The 22,239-nt window shown below is 43.5% G+C and overlaps 1 protein-coding gene across 13 annotated transcripts in view; it reads right to left on the bottom strand.

Moving 5' to 3' along the window:
- The window catches only part of stxbp5l (syntaxin binding protein 5L), a 232,412-nt gene that overhangs the window by 59,721 nt on the left and 150,452 nt on the right, over positions 1–22,239 (bottom strand). For all 13 annotated transcript variants that reach the window (XM_071340638.1, XM_071340642.1, XM_071340639.1 and 10 more), the window contains 2 exons: positions 12,107–12,170; positions 155–238 (listed from right to left, as the gene is read on the bottom strand). In XM_071340638.1, coding sequence (XP_071196739.1) covers positions 155–238; positions 12,107–12,170 — 148 coding nt within the window. The remainder of the gene's footprint in view (positions 1–154; positions 239–12,106; positions 12,171–22,239) is intronic.

Here is a 22,239-nt window from a genome sequence, read left to right as displayed (position 1 = left end):
CTCTTAATGAACCCTAAGAAAGCATCCATGTAAAAGAAGCTCCCACACGGTCTTTGTAAACCTTACATCAGACAGTTCATGTGGGTGAAATCACTTGTTCAACTGTCTGCTAGTGGGAGGGAGAGATAGAGAGAGAATGAAAGAGAGTACTCACCTCATCGTAGTAGATTCTGAAGTCAACCTTCTTGGCTCGGAGGTCCCACTGGACTACTGTTCCACTCTCAAACCCTATCAGCAACTGTGGAGGAGGTAGAGGGGGGACGACAGGTAGAGAGGGGGAAGACAAATAGAGGGTGGGGAGACAGGTAGAGGGGGGAGACAGGTAGAGCGGGTAAGACAGGTAGAGGGAGGGGAGACAGGTAGAGGGGGAAAGACAGGTAGAGGGAGGGGGAAGAGAGGGAGAGGGGGAAGAGAGGGAGAGGGGGAAGAGAGGTAGAGGGGGAAGACAGGTAGAGGGAGGGAAGACAGGTAGAGGGAGGGAAGACAGGTAGAGGGAGGGAAGACAGGTAGAGGGAGGGAAGATAGGTAGAGGGAGGGAAGACAGGTAGAGGAGGGAAGATAGGTAGAGGGAGGGAAGAAAGGTAGAGGGAGGGAAGACAGGTGGAGGGAGAAGGATAAAGAAGAGGGAGAGAATTCGAGAGAGGGCCAGACAGTAGAGCGACAGAGGAGGAAATACAGAATGAAATCATTGAACATTGAAATACGAGTCTTATAGACTTGAGCTCGTCTCAGTAAACAGAAACTCTTCCTCTCTCTCCCCCTTTCCAGACGTAGTGGCCCCTGGCTTGTAGCTCCAGTGACCGTGGTTCTCTCCCTGTGGGAGATGTGATTAGAAGGATTGGGAGGGATGATCTTCACCATGAGTGTTCCACTCAGCACACAACCAATCTGCTCCCTCTGCCTGTCTCTCTCTGGCTAGCACTTATCCCTGTGTGTGATTTATAGAGGATTTACTTTTTGGGGAGGAGGACTGGGAGACGTCTGAAGGGTTTAGGAGAGGATGGGATATGGGGCATATATAGAGAGAGAAAAAGAGTGGCCTTTGTCAGCGAAAAATCTAAAATCCACTGGCTCTGCAGTTTTTGATTAATGAGAAACAGCACATACACGAGGTTCGCAGGAATATGCAAAGACGCTGGTCGTGTCCAAATACCCGTACTAGCGTTCAAAATATTAGGTATTTTGGGTATGTGAAAAAATAAAACTTCATAGTAAGTTAACCAAGATGTCATATTCATTTTGCCTTTTTATACAGGGGAATTCACTACATACTATTGAGGAAGAGAATCATCTTTCCAGACCCACGTCTGTCTGACAACAGCTGATAATTAGCTGAGGGAACACGCTATACCGAAATGAAGGAATGGCGGGAATCAACGCAATTGCGCCTGAGATGACGCATTCTCAGAAGGATGAATCTAGTATGCTGATATTCTTTGCTTACTGCGTTCATTTTTACCAAACAGTACGTTTTAAATAGTATGTATTAACCCTGCAGAGAAAATACAGAAGTCTACTTACACACCCACAGAGAGAGGAGTCTACACTTGAAGGCAGAGATGAAACTATACACACCCCCAGGATGAGAGAGAGATAGACAACACAGACCCTAGCACGGAATGAGGAATACACACAGCCTGAGTAAAAGGTAGGATACACAAAGACACACACACACACTCCACTAAGTACACCTTAAGAGGTGCGGAGGGTAATGGCAGTGTCACACAGTGAGACAGACAGAGCAGAAGAGGTGGCACAGCCTGGAAGAAAGGAGTATTTAAAGAAGGGGATCCTCTGGGGAGGGGAGGAGAAGACAGGTCCCTGTAGGGAGGAGAGGAGACACTGAAAGCACAGATCACACACTGTGGAATGGAGAGGAGGTGGGGTGGAAAACAGCCTGTCTTCACTCTGCCACTCTCAGTCCCACATGGGCCACGCACGCACGCACGCACGCACGCACGCACGCACGCACGCACGCACGCACGCACGCACGCACGCACGCACGCACGCACGCACACACACACACACACACACACACACACACACACACACACACACACACACACACACACACACATATACCCACGTTCACATGCATACCTGCCTAAATTCCTACCACATAAACCTGCGTTACTGCCAATTTAACCAAAACGGCCCGTCTTTCTATCTCAGCACATACATCACCTTGATTTACTCCAGAAAGTAGTGTGATACTGCTGAAAAAGGTTACCTCCTCACAGGGGACACCAATGTACATACTGTAGGTAGGCAACATACAGTTGAAGTCGGAAGTTTACATACACTTATGTTGGAGTCATTAAAACGTGTTTTTCACTCCACACATTTCTTGTTAATTAACAAACTATAGTTTTGGCAAGTCGGTAATTATTCCAACAATTGTTCACAGACAGATTATTTCACTTATAATTCACTGTATCACAATTCCAGTGGGTCAGAAATTTACATACACTAAGCTGACTGTGCCTTTAAACAGCTTGCAAAATTCCAGAAAATGATGTCATGGCTTTAGAAGCTTCTGATAGGCTGATTGACATCATTTGAGTCAATTGGAGGTGTGCCTGTGGATGTATTTCAAGGCCTTCCTTCAAACTCAGTGCCTCTTTGCGTGACATCATGGGAAAATCAAAAGAAATCAGCCAAGACCTCAGAAAAAACATTGTAGACCTCCACAAGTCTGGTTCATCCTTGGGAGCAATTTTCAAACGCCTGAAGGTACCACGTTCATCTGTACAAACAATAGTACGCAAGTATAAACATCATGGCAGCCCACACAGCCGTCATACCGCTCAGGATAGAGACATGTTCTGTCTCTTAGAAATGAATGTACTTTGGTGCGAAAAGTGCTAATCAATCTCAGAACAACAGCAAAGGACCTTGTGAAGATGCTGGAGGAAACAGGTACAAAAGTATCTATATCCACAGTAAAACAAATCCTATATTGACATAGCCTGAAAGGCCGCTCAGCAAGGAAGAAGCCACTGCTCCAAAACCGCCATAAAAAAGCCAGACTACGGTTTTCAACTGCACATGGGGACAAAGATCGTACTTTTTGGAGAAATGTCCTCTGGTCTGATGAAACAAAAATAGAACTCTTTAGCCATAATGACCATCATTATGTTTGGAGGAAAAAGTGGGAGGCTTGCAAGCTGAAGAGCACAATTCCAACCGTGAAGTACGGGGGTGGCAGCATCATGTTGTGCGGGTGCCTTGTTGCAGGAGGGACTGGTGCACTTCACAAAATAGATGGCATCATGAGGTAGGAAAATTATGTGGATATATTGAAGCAACATCTCAAGACATCGGTCAGGAAGTTAAAGCTTGGTCGCAAATGGGTTTTCCAAATGGACAATGACCCCAAGAATAGTTCCAAAGTTGTGGCAAAATGGCTTAAGGACAACAAAGTCAAGGTATTGGAGTAGCCATCACAAAGCCCTGACCTCAATCCTATAGAAAATTTGTGGGCAGAACTGAAAAAGCATGTGCGAGCAAGGAGGCCTACAAACCTGACTCAGTTACACCAGCTCTGTCAGGAGGAATGGGCCAAAATTTACCCAACTTATTGTGGGAAACTTGTGGAAGGCTACCCGAAACGTTTGACCCAAGATAAACAATTTAAAGGCAATACTACCAAGTACTAATTGAGTGTATGTAAACTTCTGACCCACAGGGAATGTGATGAAAGAAATAAAAGCTGAAATAAATCATTCTCTCTACTATTATTCTGACATTTCACATTCTTAAAATAAAGTGGTGATCCTAACTGACCTAAAACAGGGAATTCTTACTAGGATTAAATGTCAGGAATTGTGAAAAACGAAGTTTAAATGTATTTGGCTAAGGTGTATGTAAACTTCTGACCTTAACTGTATACTATCACTACCACTGCCTCTATCATACCCACCGTATTGCCTTTACCTTGTCTTGCTCCCTTTACCTACCTCCATGACATTAACTGGCTCTGACATACACACCCACACATTCAGAGAAACAAACACATTAAACGTCAAACCTCTCGGTGGCAGAATGCACACATTTATAAGTGCTTTGGGAGGCAGAAAGAGTCTGATATGCTCTAGGCTATAAATCCAAGCAAGAAATATACTTCATATCCCATATGAGTCATCTTCACAAACAGAAGGTCTCTCTCTCTCTCTCTGTCTTTTTCCTTCACACTGTCTTTTTCCTTCACACTGTCTTTTTCCTTCACTCTGTCTTTTTCCTTCACACTCTCTGTCTTTTTTCTCTCTCTCTCTGGCCTTTTCTCTCTCTGTCTTTTTCTCTCTCTCTGTCTTTTTCTCTCTCTCTCTGGCTTTTTCCTTCACTCTCTGCCTTTTTCCTTCACTCTCTGTCTTTTTCCTTCAGACTCTGTCTTTTTCCTTTATTCTCTGTCTTTTTCCTTCACACTCTGTCTTTTTCTCTCTCTCTCTCTGTCTTTTTCTCTCTCTCTCTGTCTTTTTCCTTCACTCTGTCTTTTTCTCTCTCTCTCTGTCTTTTTCCTTCACTCTCTGTCTTTTTCCTTCACTCTCTGTCTTTTTCCTTCACACTCTCTGTCTTTTTCCTTCATTCTCTGTCTTTTTCCTTCACACTCTGTCTTTTTCTCTCTCTCTCTGTCTTTTTCCTTCACACTCTCTGTCTTTTTCCTTCACACTCTCTGTCTTTTTCCTTCATTCTCTGTCTTTTTCCTTCACACTCTGTCTTTTTCTCTCTCTCTCTGTCTTTTTCCTTCACACTCTCTGTCTTTTTCCTTCACACTCTCTGTCTTTTTCCTTCACACTCTGTCTTTTTTTTCTCTCTCTCTCTCTCTCTGTCTTTTTCTCTCTCTCTGTCTTTTTCCTTCATTCTCTGTCTTTTTCCTTCATTCTCTGTCTTTTTCCTTCACTCTCTGTCTTTTTCCTTCACACTCTCTGTCTTTTTCTCTCTCTCTCTGTCTTTTTCCTTCACACTCTCTGTCTTTTTCCTTCACACTCTGTCTTTTTCCTTCACTCTGTCTTTTTCCTTCACACTCTGTCTTTCTCTCTCTCTCTCTCACTCTCTCTGTCTTTTTCTCTTTCTGTCTGTCTTTTTCTGTGAAATAAACAGTAATAATAAAAAGTAAACATTACACTCACAGAAGTTCCAAAAGAATTTAGACATTTCAAATGTAATATTATGTTGTAACGATGTGCAAATAGTTAAAGTACAAAAGGGAAAATAAATCAACATAAATATGGGTTGTATTTACAATGGTGTTTGTTCTTCACTGGTTGCCCTTTTCTTGTGGCAACAGGTCACAGATCTTGCTGCTGTGATGGCACACTGTGGTATTTCACCGAGTAGATATGGGAGTTTATCAAAATTGGGTTTGTTTTCAAATTATTTGTGGATCTGTGTAATACGAGGGAAATATATGTCTCTAATATGGTCATACATTTGGCAGGAGGTTAGGAATTGCAGCTCAGTTTCATTTTGTGGGCAGTCTGTCTTCTACTGATAGCCTGGTCTGCCTATGGCGGCCTTTCTCAATAGAAAGGCTATGCTCACTGAGTCTGTACATAGTCAAAGTTTTCCTTTAGTTTCGGTCAGTCACAGTGGTCAGGTATTATGCCACTGTGTACTCTTAGTTTAGAGAAAAATAGAATTCTAGTTTGCTCAGTTTTTTTGTTAATTCTTTCCAATGTGTCAAGTAATTTAAAAAAAATTCTCATGATTTGGTTAGGTCTAATTGTGTTGCTGTCCTAGGGCTCTGTGGGGTCTGTTTGTGTTTGTGAACAGAGCCCCAGGACCAGCTTGCTTAGGGGACTCTTATCCAGGTTCATCTCTCTGTATTTGATGGCTTTGTTCTGGAAGGTTTGGGAATTGCTTTGTTTTAGGTGGTTGTAGAATTTAACATCTCTTTTCTGGATTTTGATAATTAGCTAGTATCGGCCTAATTCTGCTCTGCATGCATTATTTGGTGTTTTACGTTGTACACTGAGGATATTTTTTTCAGAGTTCTGTATGCAGTCTCAATTTGGTGTTTGTCCCATTTTGTGAATTCTTGGTTGGTGAGCAAAATCCAGTACTCACAACCATTAAAGGGCAATGGGTTCTATAACTGATTCAAGTATTTTTTGCCAGATACTAATTGGTATGTCAAAATTTTCTGTTCCTTTTGATGGCATAAAAGGCCCTTCTTGCCTTGTCTCTCAGCTCGTTCACAGCTTTGTGGAAGTTATCTGTGGCGCTGATGTTTGGGCCGAGGTCTGTATAGTTTTTTGTATGCTCTAGGGCAATGGTGTCTAGATGGAATTTGTATTTGTGGTCCTGGCAACTGGACTTTTTTTCAAACACCATTATGTTTGTCTTACTGAGATTTACCGTCAGGGCCCAGGTCTGACAGAATCTGTGCAGAAGATCTAGGTGCTGCTGTAGGCCCTCCTTAGTTTGTGACAGAAGCACTAGTTCATCAGCAAACAGTAGACATTTGACTTCAGATTCTAGTTGGGTGAGGCCGGGTGCTGCAGACTGTTCTAGTGCCCTCGCCAACGTTGATATATATGTTAAAGAGGGTGGGGCTTAAGCTGTATTCCTGTCTCACCCCATGGTCCTGTGGAAAGAAATGTGTGTTTTTTGCCAATTTTAACCGCACACTTTTTGTTTGTGTACATGGATTTTATAATGTTGTACGTTTTTCCCCCAACACTACTTTACATCAATTTGTATAGCAGACCCTCATGCCAAATTGAGTCAAAGGCTTTTTTGAAAACAAACAAAGCATGAGAAGACTTTGCCTTTGTTTTGGTTTGTTTGTTTGTCAATTAGGGTGTGCAGGGTGAACACGTGGTCTGTCGTACGGTAATTTGGTAAAAAGTATATTTTAAATTGTATTTCCAGAACGGGTCTGCTGTTAATGATAATGCAGAGGATTGTCCCAAGGTTGCTGTTGACGCATATCCCACGGTAGTTGTTGGGGTCAAATTTGTCTCCACGTTTGTGGATTGGGGTGATCAGGCCTTGGTTCCAAATATTGGGGAAGATGCCAGAGCTAAGGATGATGTTAAAGAGTTTAATTATAGCCAATTGGAATTTGTTGTCTGTATATTTTATCATTTCATTGAGGATACCATCAACACCACAGGTCTTTTTGGGTTGGAGGGTTTGTATTTTGTCTTGTAGTTCATTCAATGTAATTGGAGAATCCAGTGGGTTCTGGTAGTCTTTAAATAGTTGATTCTAAGATTTGTATTTGATCATGTATGTGTTTTTGCTGTTTGTTCTTTGTTATAGGGCCAAAAAGATTGGAGAAGTGGTTTACCCATAGATCTCCATTTTGGATAGATAACTCTTCGTGTTGTTGTTTGTTTAGTGTTTTCCAATTTTTCCAGAAGTGGTTAGAGTCTATGGATTCTTCAGTTACATTGAGCTGATTTCTGACGTGCTGTTCCTTCTTTTTCCATAGTGTATTTCTATATTGTTTTAGTGATTCACCATAGTAAAGGCGTAGACTCAGGTTTTCTGGGTCTCTATGTTTTTGCTTGGATAGGTTTCTCAATTTCTTTCTTAGGTTTTTGCATTCTTCATCAAACCATTTGTCATTGTTGTTAATTTTCTTCGGTTTTCTGCTTGACATTTTTAGATTTGATAGGGAAGCTGAGAAGTCAAATATACTGTTTAGGTTTTCTACAACCAAGTTTACACCTTCACTATTACAGTGGAACGTTTTGTCCAGGAAGTTGTCTAAAAGGGATAGAATTTGTTGTTGCTTAATAGTTCATCGTTTTTTGTTAGGTTTCCACACTACATTCCTTCCACCTATAGCATTTCTTAATATTATTCAGTCCTTTGGCTTTGATGCCTCATGACTGAGTATTGCTCTGTTCAAGTAGATTGTGATTAAAATAAAGTAGTCTACAGTACTACTGTCAAGAGATGAGCTATAGGTGTGCCTACCATAGGACTCCCCTTGAAAACTACCATTGACTATGTACATACCCAGCGTGCGACAGAGCTGCAGGAGTTGTTACCCGTTTTTGTTGGTTATGTTGCCGTAGTTGTGCCTAGGGGGGCATATGGCGTTCTACACAAATTATCAATGAACCTACCAGGTACCACCCCAATTCCGTAAACACGGGTACCCTCATAGATATCATCCTAACAAACTTGCCCTCCAAATACACCTCTGCTGTTTTCAACCAAGATCTCAGCGATCACTGCCTCATTGCCTGCATCCGTAATGGGTCAGCGGTCAAACGACCTCCACTCATCACTGTCAAACGCTCCCTGAAACACTTCAGCGAGCAGGCCTTTCTAATCGACCTGGCCGAGGTATCCTGGAAGGATATTGATCTCATCCCGTCAGTAGAGGATGCCTGGACATTTTTTTTTAAATGCCTTCCTCACCATCTTGAATAAGCATGCCCCATTCAAGAAATTTAGAACCAGGAACAGATATAGCCCTTGGTTCTCTCCTGACCTGACTGCCCTTAACCAACAGAAAAACATCCTATGGCGTTCTGCATTAGCATCGAACAGCCCCCGTGATATGCAACTTTTCAGGGAAGCTAGAAACCAATATACACAGGCAGTTAGAAAAGCCAAGGCTAGCTTTTTCAAGCAGAAATTTGCTTCCTGCAACACAAATTCAAAAAAGTTCTGGGACACTGTAAAGTCCATGGAGAATAAGAACACCTCCTCCCAGCTTCCAACTGCTCTGAAGATAGGAAACACTGTCACCACCGACAAATCCACTATAATTGAGAATTTCAATAAGCATTTTTCTACGGCTGGCCATGCTTTCCACCTGGCTACCCCTACCCCGGACAACAGCACTGCCCTCCCCTCTGCTACTCGCCCAAGCCTTCCCCATTTCTCTTTCTCCCAAATACAGTCAGCTGATGTTCTAAAAGAGCTGCAAAATCTGGACCCTTACAAATCAGCCGGGCTAGATAATCTGGACCCTTTCTTTCTAAAACTATCTGCTGAAATTGTTGCCACCCCTATTACTAGCCTTTTCAACCTCTCTTTCGTGTCGTCTGAGATTCCCAAAGATTGGAAAGCAGCTGCGGTTATCCCCCTCTTCAAAGGGGGGGACACTCTTGACCCTAACAGCTACAGACCTATATCTATCCTACCCTGCCTTTCTAAGGTCTTCGAAAGCCAAGTCAACAAACAGATTACCGACCATTTCGAATCCCACCATACCTTCTCCGCTATGCAATCTGGTTTCAGAGCTGGTCATGGGTGCACCTCAGCCACGCTCAAGGTCATAAACGATATCTTAACCGCCATCGATAGGAAACAATACTGTGCAGCCGTATTCATTGACCTGGCCAAGGCTTTTGACTCTGTCAATCACCACATCCTCATCGGCAGACTCGACAGCCTTGGTTTCTCTAATGATTGCCTCGCCTGGTTCACCAACTACTTCTCTGATCGAGTTCAGTGTGTCAAATCGGAGGGTCTGTTGTCCGGGCCTCTGGCAGTCTCCATGGGGGTGCCACAGGGTTCAATTCTTGGACCGACTCTCTTCTCTGTATACATCAATGATGTCGCTCTTGCTGCTGGTGATTCTCTGATCCACCTCTACGCAGACGACACTATTCTGTATACTTCTGGCCCTTCTTTTGACACTGTGTTAACAACCCTCCAGGCGAGCTTCAATGCCATACAACTCTCCTTCCGTGGCCTCCAATTGCTCTTAAATACAAGTAAAACTAAATGCATGATCTTCAACCGATCGCTGCCTGCACCTGCCCGCCTGTCCAACATCACTACTCTGGACGGCTCTGACTTAGAATATGTGGACAACTACAAATACCTAGGTGTCTGGTTAGACTGTAAACTCTCCTTCCAGACTCACATCAAACATCTCCAATCCAAAGTTAAATCTAGAATTGGCTTCCTATTCCGCAACAAAGCATCCTTCACTCATGCTGCCAAACATACCCTTGTAAAACTGACCATCCTACCAATCCTCGACTTCGGTGATGTCATTTACAAAATAGCCTCCAAAACCCTACTCAATAAATTGGATGCAGTCTATCACAGTGCCATCCGTTTTGTCACCAAAGCCCCATATACTACCCACCACTGCGACCTGTACACTCTCGTTGGCTGGCCCTCGCTTCATACTCGTCGCCAAACCCACTGGTTCCAGGTCATCTACAAGACCCTGCTAGGTAAAGTCCCCCCTTATCTCAGCTCGCTGGTCACCATAGCAACACCTACCTGTAGCACGCGCTCCAGCAGGTATATCTCTCTGGTCACCCCCAAAACCAATTCTTCCTTTGGCCGCCTCTCCTTCCAGTTCTCTGCTGCCAATGACTGGAACGAACTACAAAAATCTCTGAAACTGGAAACACTTATCTCCCTCACTAGCTTTAAGCACCAGCTGTCAGAGCAGCTCATAGATTACTGCACCTGTACATAGCCCATCTATAATTTAGCCCAAACAACTACCTCTTTACCTACTGTATTTATTTATTTATTTTGCTCCTTTGCACCCCATTATTTCTGTCTCTACTTTGCGCTTTCTTCCACTGCAAACCAACCATTCCAGTGTTTTTAGTTTTTATTTTACTTGCTGTGTTGTATTTACTTCGCCACCATGGCCTTTTTATATTTTTATTTATTTATACATATATTTGTTTGCCTTCACCTCCCTTATCTCACCTCACTTGCTCACATTGTATATAGACTTATTTTTTTTCACTGTATCATTGACTATATGTTTGTTTTACTCCATGTGTAACTATGTGTTGTTGTATGTGTCGAACTGCTTTGCTTTATCTTGGCCAGGTCGCAATTGTAAATGAGAACGTGTTCTCAACTTGCCTACCTGGTTAAATAAAGGTTAAATAAATAAAAATAAATAAAATATGGGGATGGGAATGCTGTCATTCACTCCAGGCAGGTGTTTGTCCCCCTGTGTGCTGAGGGTGTCAGGTTCCTGTCCGGTTCTGGCATTTAGGTCACCACAGACTAGTACATGTCCCTGGGCCTGGGAATGATTGATATTCCCCTCCAGGATGGAGAAGCTGTCTTCATTAAAGTCTGGGGATTTTAGTGGGGGGGTATAGGTAGCACTCAGGGGGACATTTTTCTCTGTTAAGATCATTTCCTTTTGAATTTCCAGCCAAATGTAAAATGTTCCTGTTTTGATTAATTTAATAGAGTGAGTTAGGTCTGCTCTATACCAAATTAGCATACCCCCTGAGTCCCTTCCCTGGTTCACACCTGGTAGTTTGGTGGATGGGACTACCAGCTCTCTGTAACCTAGAGAGCAACCAGTGGGTCCGTCTCCTCTATGCCATGTTTCTTGCAGGATGACAATGTCTCTATTTCTGATTTATTTGGTGATGTCCAGGTTCCTACTCTTTAGGCCAAATGCAGATGACCTCAGGCCTCGGATATTCCACGATGAGATAGTGAAGGCTTTTTGTTCCATAAAGTCTCCAATGTTGTTGTCCGTGTGATTTGGCTCTCTCTCTCTGTATTTTCCCTCGTTTTTCTCTCTCTCTCCATCTCTCTCTCTCTCTCTCTTGCTAAAGTGTTGTTATTTTCCTGACAGCATCTTAGACTTTTTTCACACCAACAGCCCACGCACATCGAGTGCCAGCAGGTCTTGCATGGCAAATCGATTCCCCCTAATGCCTCCGCGCTGCCGGCAACCCGCCCCGACAACCCCGACCATCATCTTAGCAGGCGCGACCGCTTCATGACCCAGCGTTGCTGACACACACACACACACACACACACACACACACACACACACACACACACACACACACACACACACACACACACACACACACACACACACACACACACACACACACACACACACACACACACACACACACACACACACACACACACACACACAGGCCGCCCCCACTGAAAGATGATGACAAGGAGGACAGCCAGTACCAGAGGGCACGCAATGACCCAAAGGCTAGCCGTGATGCTGAGAGCGTTAGCAACTTGTTCGGGAGCCATTTTGGGTCATAGTCCTGTATTTAAAAGAACAAGTCTAACAACATGTGGCAGCCTGTGTACCAAAGTTCCTGCTAGAGGAGAGAAAGAGGAGGCAAGCAGTTTTTGATGTATTATTGTTCCGCCTACTCACCTTGCCTTCATCCTTCGGGCTGTCACTCAGATGGACCACGGGCCCTGGATGTGCTTTAGTTGCTCTGTGAACAAGAGGAGGAGAGAGAAAATGTTTATCAGGTTATGAGCATGAGTGCAGATGTTTCAGAATGATAGTCAAGGGAGTGTGTGACTGGCTGCCATCCAGTTAACCTGAATCTATTTCCTGCATCTGCTGTACCAAATAGATAGACGCTCCAGACCACAGAGCACCAGCAGAATGTCATAGTGACCAGTGGCCTTCAGCACCCAGCACCAGAATCAACCAGACGTTCACTATTAGACATCACCATACAATGCACAAGCCCTGCGATAGACTATAGTCCTGTCCAGGGGGTGTACTCGTACATGAATCTGCCTCACACTACAGAAACAGGAGATAGGCTCCTACTCTTATGAGCTCGCACAAGCCAAGGCTCTTATGAGCTTCCGGCTCGCACAAGCCAAGGCCAGTGCAAGGCTACTTACTTACTTACTTATACAATGCACAGTGGCAGTTGACTGTGCCAGCATACTCCAGTTAAAATGTTTATGTCCTCCTGAACCCTGATCTTTTGTTTCTTGGCAACAACAGTGCCCTGGATGGTAGTCATTCCTGAGTAGAATGACTCTGAGGCAATGACATCTCTGGCAAGGTTTAAGATATTTTATTTTACCAGGCAGATCGGTTAAGAACAAATTCATATTTACAATGAAGGCCTGGAAATCGCTTGACAGCATATCGCCTGCAACCTGGCCAGTGTCTCTTTGAATAGAATAGAATAGAATAAAGACGATAAATCACATTAGGTTCATGGTTGTATTCTTTTGTCTGACAAATTATTGGTTCATAAATCACGGTCTAGGTGAAGGAAAGTGAGATTGAAACGCGCTTTCACCATGTTGATATTGCAAAGTAAAGGTTGTGTTGAATTGACTTGAGAGAAAGAAGGGACTCGGAGTCCTTACAGCTTTACAGGGTTTGAACTGGGTAGAGTTGCTTCATTGGCTACTCAGGGTTCAGCGTCTGGAGCAGCAACATTTCATTAAAACAGTGCAATGTAAACACTTCACACAACAGCCAGACAGAGAGAGACCTGGACTGGCCTGACCCTGGCTATCACCACGCTACGCTAGCCTAGGCAGAATCACAGCCTTACAGCTGCCGACTTCAGACAAAGAGAGGCAGGCAAACCCAATCAGAGGAGACTGGCCACAAATTACCACCGCTGTCGGGAAACACACAGACACCTTGTGCTCTGGCAGGTCCCAGGGAGCCATGGCAACGCTCGAACCCAGTGGGTTTGTTGTTGTCGGCTGGTGAGCTCATCTATTATAAGCCATTACAAAAACACATGTTCTCAATTCATCACAAAGACATTGTATGTGTTATTTCTGCTGATTCTTTTAGGCTTCACATCTCTATACCCTTTACATTTTCATGAAATTGCACTTCCTCAGCCTTCTTCCCTTTTAAATACACTTTGCTATCGGTTGTTGTTTGTTTGATTTCACCGTATAGGTATTGTGTTGCTGCAAAATGAATTGCCTCATGGAGGAAAGTTTTCTGAACGTGAATTCGTTCATTATGGTCCTTGAAAGTGGTTCTGTGGGAGAACACCAGACTGAGTCTCAAAGGAAAACACCCAGGTTCTCTCTCTGGAGCTCATTTCCAACAGTTTAACACCCTTAGATTTGTCTGTGTTGGGTTTGGATCTCATGGTAAAACGTGGTCACCACACCAATCTGTCTGTTCGAGTGTCCTCCTTTTCGCCGACTCATCACTCTGCACACACACACACACACACACACACACACACACACACACACACACACACACACACACACACACACACACACACACACACACACACACACACACACACACACACACACACACACACACACACACACACACACACACACACACACACACACACACAAGCTGCAAGCCTTTGGAGCTGTAGGAGCTGCACAGGGCCGGCAGGTTTAGGTTGGCTTTTCTTGGTCGGCATGGTAACGGCAGGAAGGGATGACGAGGAGCTACCAGCAGGGGAAATATCTACATCCTGTCGAGAAGATTCCACCCCGTCTGAAAAGGGCCTCGACCGTCTACGCTGAGACATTGATTATTCAACCAATACCCAGAATTCTCTTGTCACAGAGTGCACATACACAATGGGAGAATCTCAATTACATAATCCTCTCTCCTCGCCTCCTTCTCAAAACCCTTTGGAGGAGAAGGTCAGATGGGGGGGACTTTTGGGTTTCTCATTCAATGGACTTTGAGAAGGAGGCGAGGAGATAGAAGAGAGGACGCGAGGAGTATGCGATTGAGATTCCCCCCATGAGATTCCCCCCATCCAACCATGAGAGCTCAGGTGAAATGACCGTTTTTTTTAATGCTTGTTTTTCAGATGAGCACGCTTTGTCTGGCACTGAAAAGGAAAAGATAATGAAAATCATTATTTCTTCAGAGCTCACAAAGGATTAGGGTATTTTCTGTTCCTCAGCCTGCTGAGGGTGTGAATCATTTCTTTAGAGCAGGATTAGAAATGTATTGCTCCTGAAAGACACCAGACAAAGGAGACAATTATAAAATGCTGTAGGTTGCATTAGTCATTTTCCCTCTCTTTGTGGTATGTGTGTGAGTGGGGGTGGGCATGTTCTGTGATGACAAAATTAAAAGGCCGATGTGACACACCTGAAGTGGATAGGGCATGATGACGCAGTGCAGAAAGTACAGAAAGAAAAACCTGCACAAGGTACAGTACCAGTCAAACGTTTGGACACACCTACTCATTCAAGGGTTTTCTTTAATTTGTACTATTTTCAACATTTTATAATAATAGAAAAGACATCAAAACCATGAAATAACAATAATGAATGGAATCATGTAGTAGCCAAAAAAAAGTGTTAAAAAAATCAAAATCTATTTTATATTTAAGATTCTTCAAAGTAGCCACCCTTTGCCTTGAAGACAGCTTTGCACACTCTTGCCATTCTCTCAACCAGCTTCATGAGGTAATCACCTGGATTGCATTTCAATGAACAGGTGTGCCTTGTTAAAAGTGAATTTGTATAATTTATTTCCTTCTTAATGTGTTTGAGCCAATCAGTGTTGTGACAAGGTAGGGGTGGTGTACAGAAGATAGCCGTATTTGGTAAAAGACCAAGTCCATATTATGGAAAGAACAGCTCAAATAAGCAAAGAGAAACGACAAATCATTACTTTAAGACACGAAGGTCAGTCAATATGGAAAAAATCAAGAACTTTGAAAGTTTCTCAAGTGCAGTTGCAAAACCCATCAAGCGATATGACGAAACTGGCTCTCATGAGGAATGCCCCAGGAAAGGAAGACCCAGAGTTACTTCTGCTGCAGAGGATAAGTTCATTAGAGGTAACTGCGCCTCAGAAATTGCAGCCCAAATAAATGCTTAAAGTAATAGACACATCTCAACATCAACTGTTCAGAGGAGACTGTGTGAATCAGGCCTTCATGGTCGAATTTCTGCAAAGAAACCACTACTAAAGGACACCAATAATAAGAAGAGACTTACTTGGGCCAAGAAACACGAGCAATTGACATTAGACCGGTGGAAATCTGTCCTTTGGTCTGATGAGTCCAAATTTGAGATTGTTGGTTCCAACCGCCATGTCTTTGTGAGACACATAGTAAGTGAACGGATGATCTCTGCATGTGTGGTTCCCACTGTGAAGCATGGAGGAGGAGGTGTGATGGTGTGGGGGTGCTTTGCTGGTGACACTGTCATTGATTTATTTAGAATTCAAGGCTCACTTACCCAGCATGGCTACCATAGCATTCTGCAGCGATGTGCCATCGCATCTGGTTTGTGCTTAGTGGGACTATCATCTGTTTTTCAACAAGACAATGTCCCAACACACCTCCAGGCTGTGTAAGGGCTATTTGACCAAGAAGGAGAGTGATGGAGTTTTGCATCAGATGACCTGGCCTCCATAATCACCTGACCTCAACCCAATTGAGATGGTTTGGGATGAGTTGGACTGCAGAGTGAAGGAAAAGCAGCCAACAAGTGCTCAGCATATGTGGGAACTCCTTCAAGACCGTTGGAAAAGTATTCCAGGTGAAGCTGGTTGAGAGAATGCCAAGAGTGTGCAAAGCTGTCATCAAGGCAAAGGGTGGCTACTTTGAAGAATGCAAAATCTAAAATATATTTTGATTTGATTAACACTTTTTTGGTTACTACATGATTCCATATGTGTTATTTCATAGTGTAGATGTCTTCACTATTACTCTACAATGTAGAAAATTGTAAAAATAAAGAAACACCCTTGAATGAGTAGGTGTGTCCAAATGTTTGACTGGTACTGTATATGTTGTTCCTGTGCTTCAGTCATGCATAATGGACATTTTGTATTTATATAATATTTTCAGTAGAATAACTATTTCTTACTGAATACACACCAATACAGGACTATGTGTACATTAAGAGGGTAGCTGGAATCTATTCTGCAGTTCTACCAAGTATTCATACCACTTACACATCTGTATGAGATATTTTGACAGCAACTAAGCTGAGAGAAATTTGGGAAGTGCTTTACTCCACATTATCTCTATTCACCGGATGGCCTATAGTATTATAGCTGATGAGGATAGATGGTAAGTTGCCTTAACATCAACATCAAAAGTGGAGGAAACAGAGCTGGGTGAACGAGGCTCAGGTCTTTGGGACTAGGCGCTCCTGTGTCAATATTTGCTGGCCCTGCAGTAACGACAGTCCTCGATCTGTCGACGCAGAAGGGGAGAATCTCAATTGCATACTCCTTGGCTCCTCTCTCCTTGCTTCCGTCTCAAAACCCATTGGAGGAGAAGGTCAGAAGGGAACGACCTCTGTATTTCTGATCCAATGGGTTTTGAGAAGGAGGTTAGGAGAGATGACGCGAGGTGTATGCAATTAAGATTCTCCCAAGGACTCTCTCCTCTTTATCTCTCTCTCTGGAGAAAAGCCTGGTTGGTGGTGACAAGCTAATTTCCCAAAAGCCTCTGGTCCCCCAGCCAGCCAGCCAGCCAGCCAGCCAGCCAGGTTGAGTAGAATCATGGCTATTCACACTCCCTCTGCTAAAGCTGTCATTGACTCCCACCTGCCTGTGTGTCTGTGTTTTTGACAGTCAATTTATCTTGCTTGCTTTCCTCTTGGATGGACAGCAAATCCACTTATCTATCACAGGTCCACCCATTTCACACATGACCTCTCTCTCTCTCTCTCTCTCTCTCTCTCTCTCTCTCTCTCTCTCTCTCTCTCTCTCTCTCTCTCTCTCTCTCTCTCTCTCTCTCTCTCTCTCTCTCCTCTCTCTCTCTCTCTCTCTCTCTCCCTCACACACACACACACACACACACACACACACACACACACACACACACACACACACACACACACACACACACACACACACACACACACACACACTTCTGTTGTGTGCAAGTATTTTTTATGTGTATCTCTGCACAGCGACTTCAACAGACAAGATACCAAAACGTTTTTTTTATTTGCTGCGGTAACCATGTGTTCTTCTCCACTCATTTCCTGTTAGGTGTCAGGCTTTTCTCCTCTTGTGCCTCACTAGATTGACTAGTGAAAAGACTGACATGCAAGAGGACGTGAAGGGAGGAGGAGGAGGAGGTGGGAAGAAGAGGGGGAGAGGAGGGAGGAAACGTAGCATGTGTCTCTTGTTATCAGACTGGTGCCTGGGTTCCGCCCCTCAGGGATTTCTGTCTCAATTTAGGCTGCTGCCAAAACCGGCAGGCGTTAACCAGTGAGATTGCATTAGACTGATAAACTCAGGCCTAATTAGAAAATAATGGGCTCATTAAGGGAACACACAAGCCATTACTGCAGTCATTCAAAGGTATAGGAAATCAGAGACTGAATGCTCGCACAAGGAGCTATCTACAGAACAGTAAACGTTCTGAAATAACAATCTGACATCAATATGACTCATATTTGAATAGCTGATCCGTCTTTTTATCTTTTCCTCACGCCAAAGCGTCTTTGCCAAGTCTTTTTCTTTTTGTGTTCCTTTTTCATACAACACGTTGGACATTTTTGTCTTGTGAAATAGAATGAGGAGTGAGGTAAGAGCCCCTGTGTCTTCCTAATGAAGCTATGTTCCCATCAGGCTTCCCGCTTTCTTCTTTGATTTGAGGCTGTGCTTTTCTTTCCCTGGTTTTATTACACAGACACTACATCTAAAGCCTCGTAGGAAAAGACCCAGACTAGAGCATTATGGGTAGGGGGTTCTGGCCCCATCCTGGGAGCTGTGAATAAAGGACAGCAGGCACTTACTTTAAATTAGCCCTTATTGGAAAAGAGAGAGAGAGAGAGAGAGAGAGAGAGAGAGAGAGAGAGAGAGAGAGAGAGAGAGAGAGAGAGAGAGAGAGAGAGAGAGAGAGAGAGAGAGAGAGAGAGAGAGAGAGAGAGAGAGAGAGAGAGAGAGAGAGAGAGAGAGAGAGAGAGAGGATAATAGTTGTGAGTGATTGATTGCTTCCAAGGAGCCAGAATGAATTGGGTCTATTGTCTTTGCAACCCATTGGGGGAATCAGCCAGCATGCTAGTGTGATGTTTATGTGTCCGATACAACCTCTTCCTGCCAGCATTGCAGCTCTATCGAGATTAATGCAGTGTACTTGCCGTGTCTCCCACTTCTGATAATGGAAAAGCAAATTCATTTTGGATCACAAGTGCCTCACTGCTCAGTCAATACTCAGGAGGGCGGGGAGATACACACATCATGTAATGAGTGTTTTGGTACGGGCTTACACTCTTTTAGGAAAAGAGTCCTACTCAGAAAAGCTCCACTTTAAATAAGTTATGTGTGTCTTAGCACGTGTGTGTGTTGAGCTGAAAATCTGTATAATAACTTATCCTCCACCTCAATGTAAAAGGTCCAATGCAGTCGTTTTAATCTTAATATTAAATCATTTCTGTCACATCCTGATCTGTTTCACCTGTCCTTGTGATTGTCTCCACCCCCCTCCAGGTGTCGCCCATCTTCCCCATTATCCCATGTTTATTTATAGCTGTGTTCTCTGTTTGTCCGTTGCCAGTTCGTCTTGTTTGTCAAGTCAACCACCGTTTTTCAGCTTCTGCTTTCCCCAGTCTCTCTTTTTCTTGCTCCCCTGGTTTTGACCCTCGCCTGTCCTGTCTCTGAGCCCGCCTGCCCGACTACTGTGCCTGTCCTGAGCCTGCCTGCAGTCCTGTATCTTTGCCCCTATACTCTGGATTCTCGACCCCTGCCTGCCTTGACTTGTCGTTGCCTACACCTGTTGCTAAAATAAACCGTGTTAATTCAACAGTCTGCAGCTGGGTCTTACCTTGATCCCTGATACATTTCTCTGTAACAATAAATGTTAAGTAGCTTACTGTGATTGTTTTCAATTAAAATTGTCAAAAAGAAACATGGCTTCTTAGCAAAGAGTAATTTCTCAAGCAAGAATTTTGCTAGGACTGTCTTGGGAGTGGTCTGAGTCAGGAGGGGAAAAATGAAAACTTGCTGTTATTGGGGAGTTTTGGAACTCTCTTTCGTATTGGTCGATTAACTAATTTATCGCCTGATGATGTCACCAGCTAGGCCAAAACTCCCTCCTACCAAAACAGATTGAGCTCCTCACCCACCTCCGTCCTCCTCGAGCATGACTGAGAGGGAAAAAACAAACCTCATTCCTTCCTCTCTGCAGTTCATTTCCATTAGAGGCATGGTTGATGCTTTCCCTGTGAAGGAGCACAGTGTGTGTGTGTGTGTCTGTGTGTGTGTGTGTGTGTGTGTGTGTGTGTGTGTGTGTGTGTGTGTGTGTGTGTGTGTGTGTGTGTGTGTGTGTGTGTGTGTGTGTGTGTGTGTGTGTGTGTGTGTGTGTGTGTGTGTGTGTGTGTGTGTGTGTGTGTGTGTGTGTGTGTGTGTGTGTGTGTGTGTGTGTGTGTGTGTGTGTGTGTGTGTGTGACTACTCTTCATACATACTGAGTGGAAAGCAGTTCAGCACAGTCAGACAATACAGGCTTCATTGGCTCTGTTTAAACACGTTGATGAGGACGAAACATTATTGTTCAACTTTTATTGAACTACTCTTTAAAATCCACTTAACGCATGTTAAAAGTAGTCGTAGTTATTGCATGAGCACCATCTAACACTGGCATGGTGTAGTGAGCAAAGTTAGTTTGCCAAACCTTCAGCTAGGGTTAGTTGACAAATGAGTTGACGTGGCAGTGTAAGAGGTTTTAGGATAGAACAAGGGCTAGTGTTGGGCCAGTAACCGAAAGGTCGCTGGTTCAAATCTCGAGCTTACTAGGTGTTGAGGAAGGCACTCAACCCTAGTCACTCTGGATAAGACTGTCTGCTAAATGACTCAAAGGTCATATTAATGATACCAATGTCAACAACTGCTGACGACCATGTAAGGGATAATCAACGAGGGGCTATGCGTTCTCTGGAAAATAATGCACGATGTGAAAGGTATGCGCCACAACGCACAGTGGAGTGGCACCAACCTTCTGTAGAGTTGCATTATTTTCAGAGAACGCATGAAGCCCCGTGTCGGTTATCTCTCTTATACCACGGCTATAATTTACCACATTTGCAGCTAGAAATGTGTTATTTTGCCAATATAACTGTGTTCAACATCAACTGAAGTAGCTAGCAAGTTTACTAGATAGCTGTTGTAATTGCATTGGTAACTAAACAAACAGACATACTAGCTAAGCTAATCAATCCATCAGTCCTCCTAAATATTAGCTTGCTATTTTGAAAATCGAATATTGAACAATGCCAATAATGTTTTCAATTAGATTTTTGATTTCAAAGGTAGCCAAACATATGAATATTTGACAACACTGTTGGTTATTGCCATGTATTACAGATAAATGATGCACACTAGAAATGAGCCAATCAGAAACTAGTACTCGACAATGTTGTGGTATAATATGTGATAATAATTAACATACATTCCAATTAAGCAGGAGGACCCAGTGGTAGACTGCCATTGGAGCGACTGACAGACAGCCCAACCATTGAAATCCAGTCTGCTTACTTTGGCTAACACTGTCAAGTCAAGGCACAAAGCCGCCTCGGTGGATGGGACTAGAGTGAAGCGTGATTGACACTACAGTGGAGGGCATGTCAGACTAACACCCGGGGGACAAAGCATAGGTGAATGAAGCCTACAGAACAGACTTCCTGTGTGTGACAGGGAAGAGGCTCATTGGACTAGGTGTCTGAAGGCTCTGTCTGGACATGTCACTTATAATAATACATTTAGCAGATGCTTTTATCTAAAGCGACTTACAGTCATGTGTGCATACATTTCATGTAAGTATGGCCCCAGCGGGAAACAAACCCACAGACCCTTGGCATTGCAAGTGTCCCGCTATACTGACTGAGCCATACAGAACCACTTGTGTCTAATACTTAAGCAATAAGGCACAAGAGGCAGTGCTGTGTCATGAATACAGTCACAGATAAATGCCGTTGTTCGGCCCGACGCGATAGCGGCCACAGCACTGCCTCGCGGGACTTATTTCCTTCATAACATTTTTACCAACATATTAAAATAACAATGAACTACATATTTTCATTAAAAGTTATTTTGATATGTCAATTCATACAATTTAATTCTTCCACCAGATGATATAGTCCGGATAAAAATCTGGTTGTTAGCGCTTTTGATCATGTTGCTACAGACGCAACCTGGTCTTCAATTCTTTTTGAATAGTTTCTATGCAAAAGGACTGGTCCTCAGTTCTAAACTAAATCTGCTGTGCAGGCTGAATAACGTTCTTGTCACTTGCTAGATAGCTAACCCAGTCTACATTTTTGTTTGCTTTAGATTTTTCTATTGTCATTTGGATATGTTTATGATCATGATGTTGATACAGTATGTGATTTTGACTGTCTCGTCTCGTCTGGGCACCGTTCACTCTATGTATGGTACTACAGAGATCGAAATAAAAAAGTGACACATTCCTTCTGAGGTAGAACAGGCAGACAGCAAGGCTTTATTAACCCCCGTTGTACCAAACTAAATGCTAGGCTTATTTTAACCCCGCTGTACCAAACTAAATGCTAGGCTTATATTAACCCCCGTTGTACCAAACTAAATGCTA

This window comes from Salvelinus alpinus, chromosome 14, assembly GCF_045679555.1.
Source record: "Salvelinus alpinus chromosome 14, SLU_Salpinus.1, whole genome shotgun sequence".
Classification (NCBI taxonomy): Eukaryota; Metazoa; Chordata; class Actinopteri; order Salmoniformes; family Salmonidae; genus Salvelinus; species Salvelinus alpinus.
Note: the sequence above shows the minus strand (reverse complement) of the source record. Positions and strands in the feature narration are given on the sequence as shown.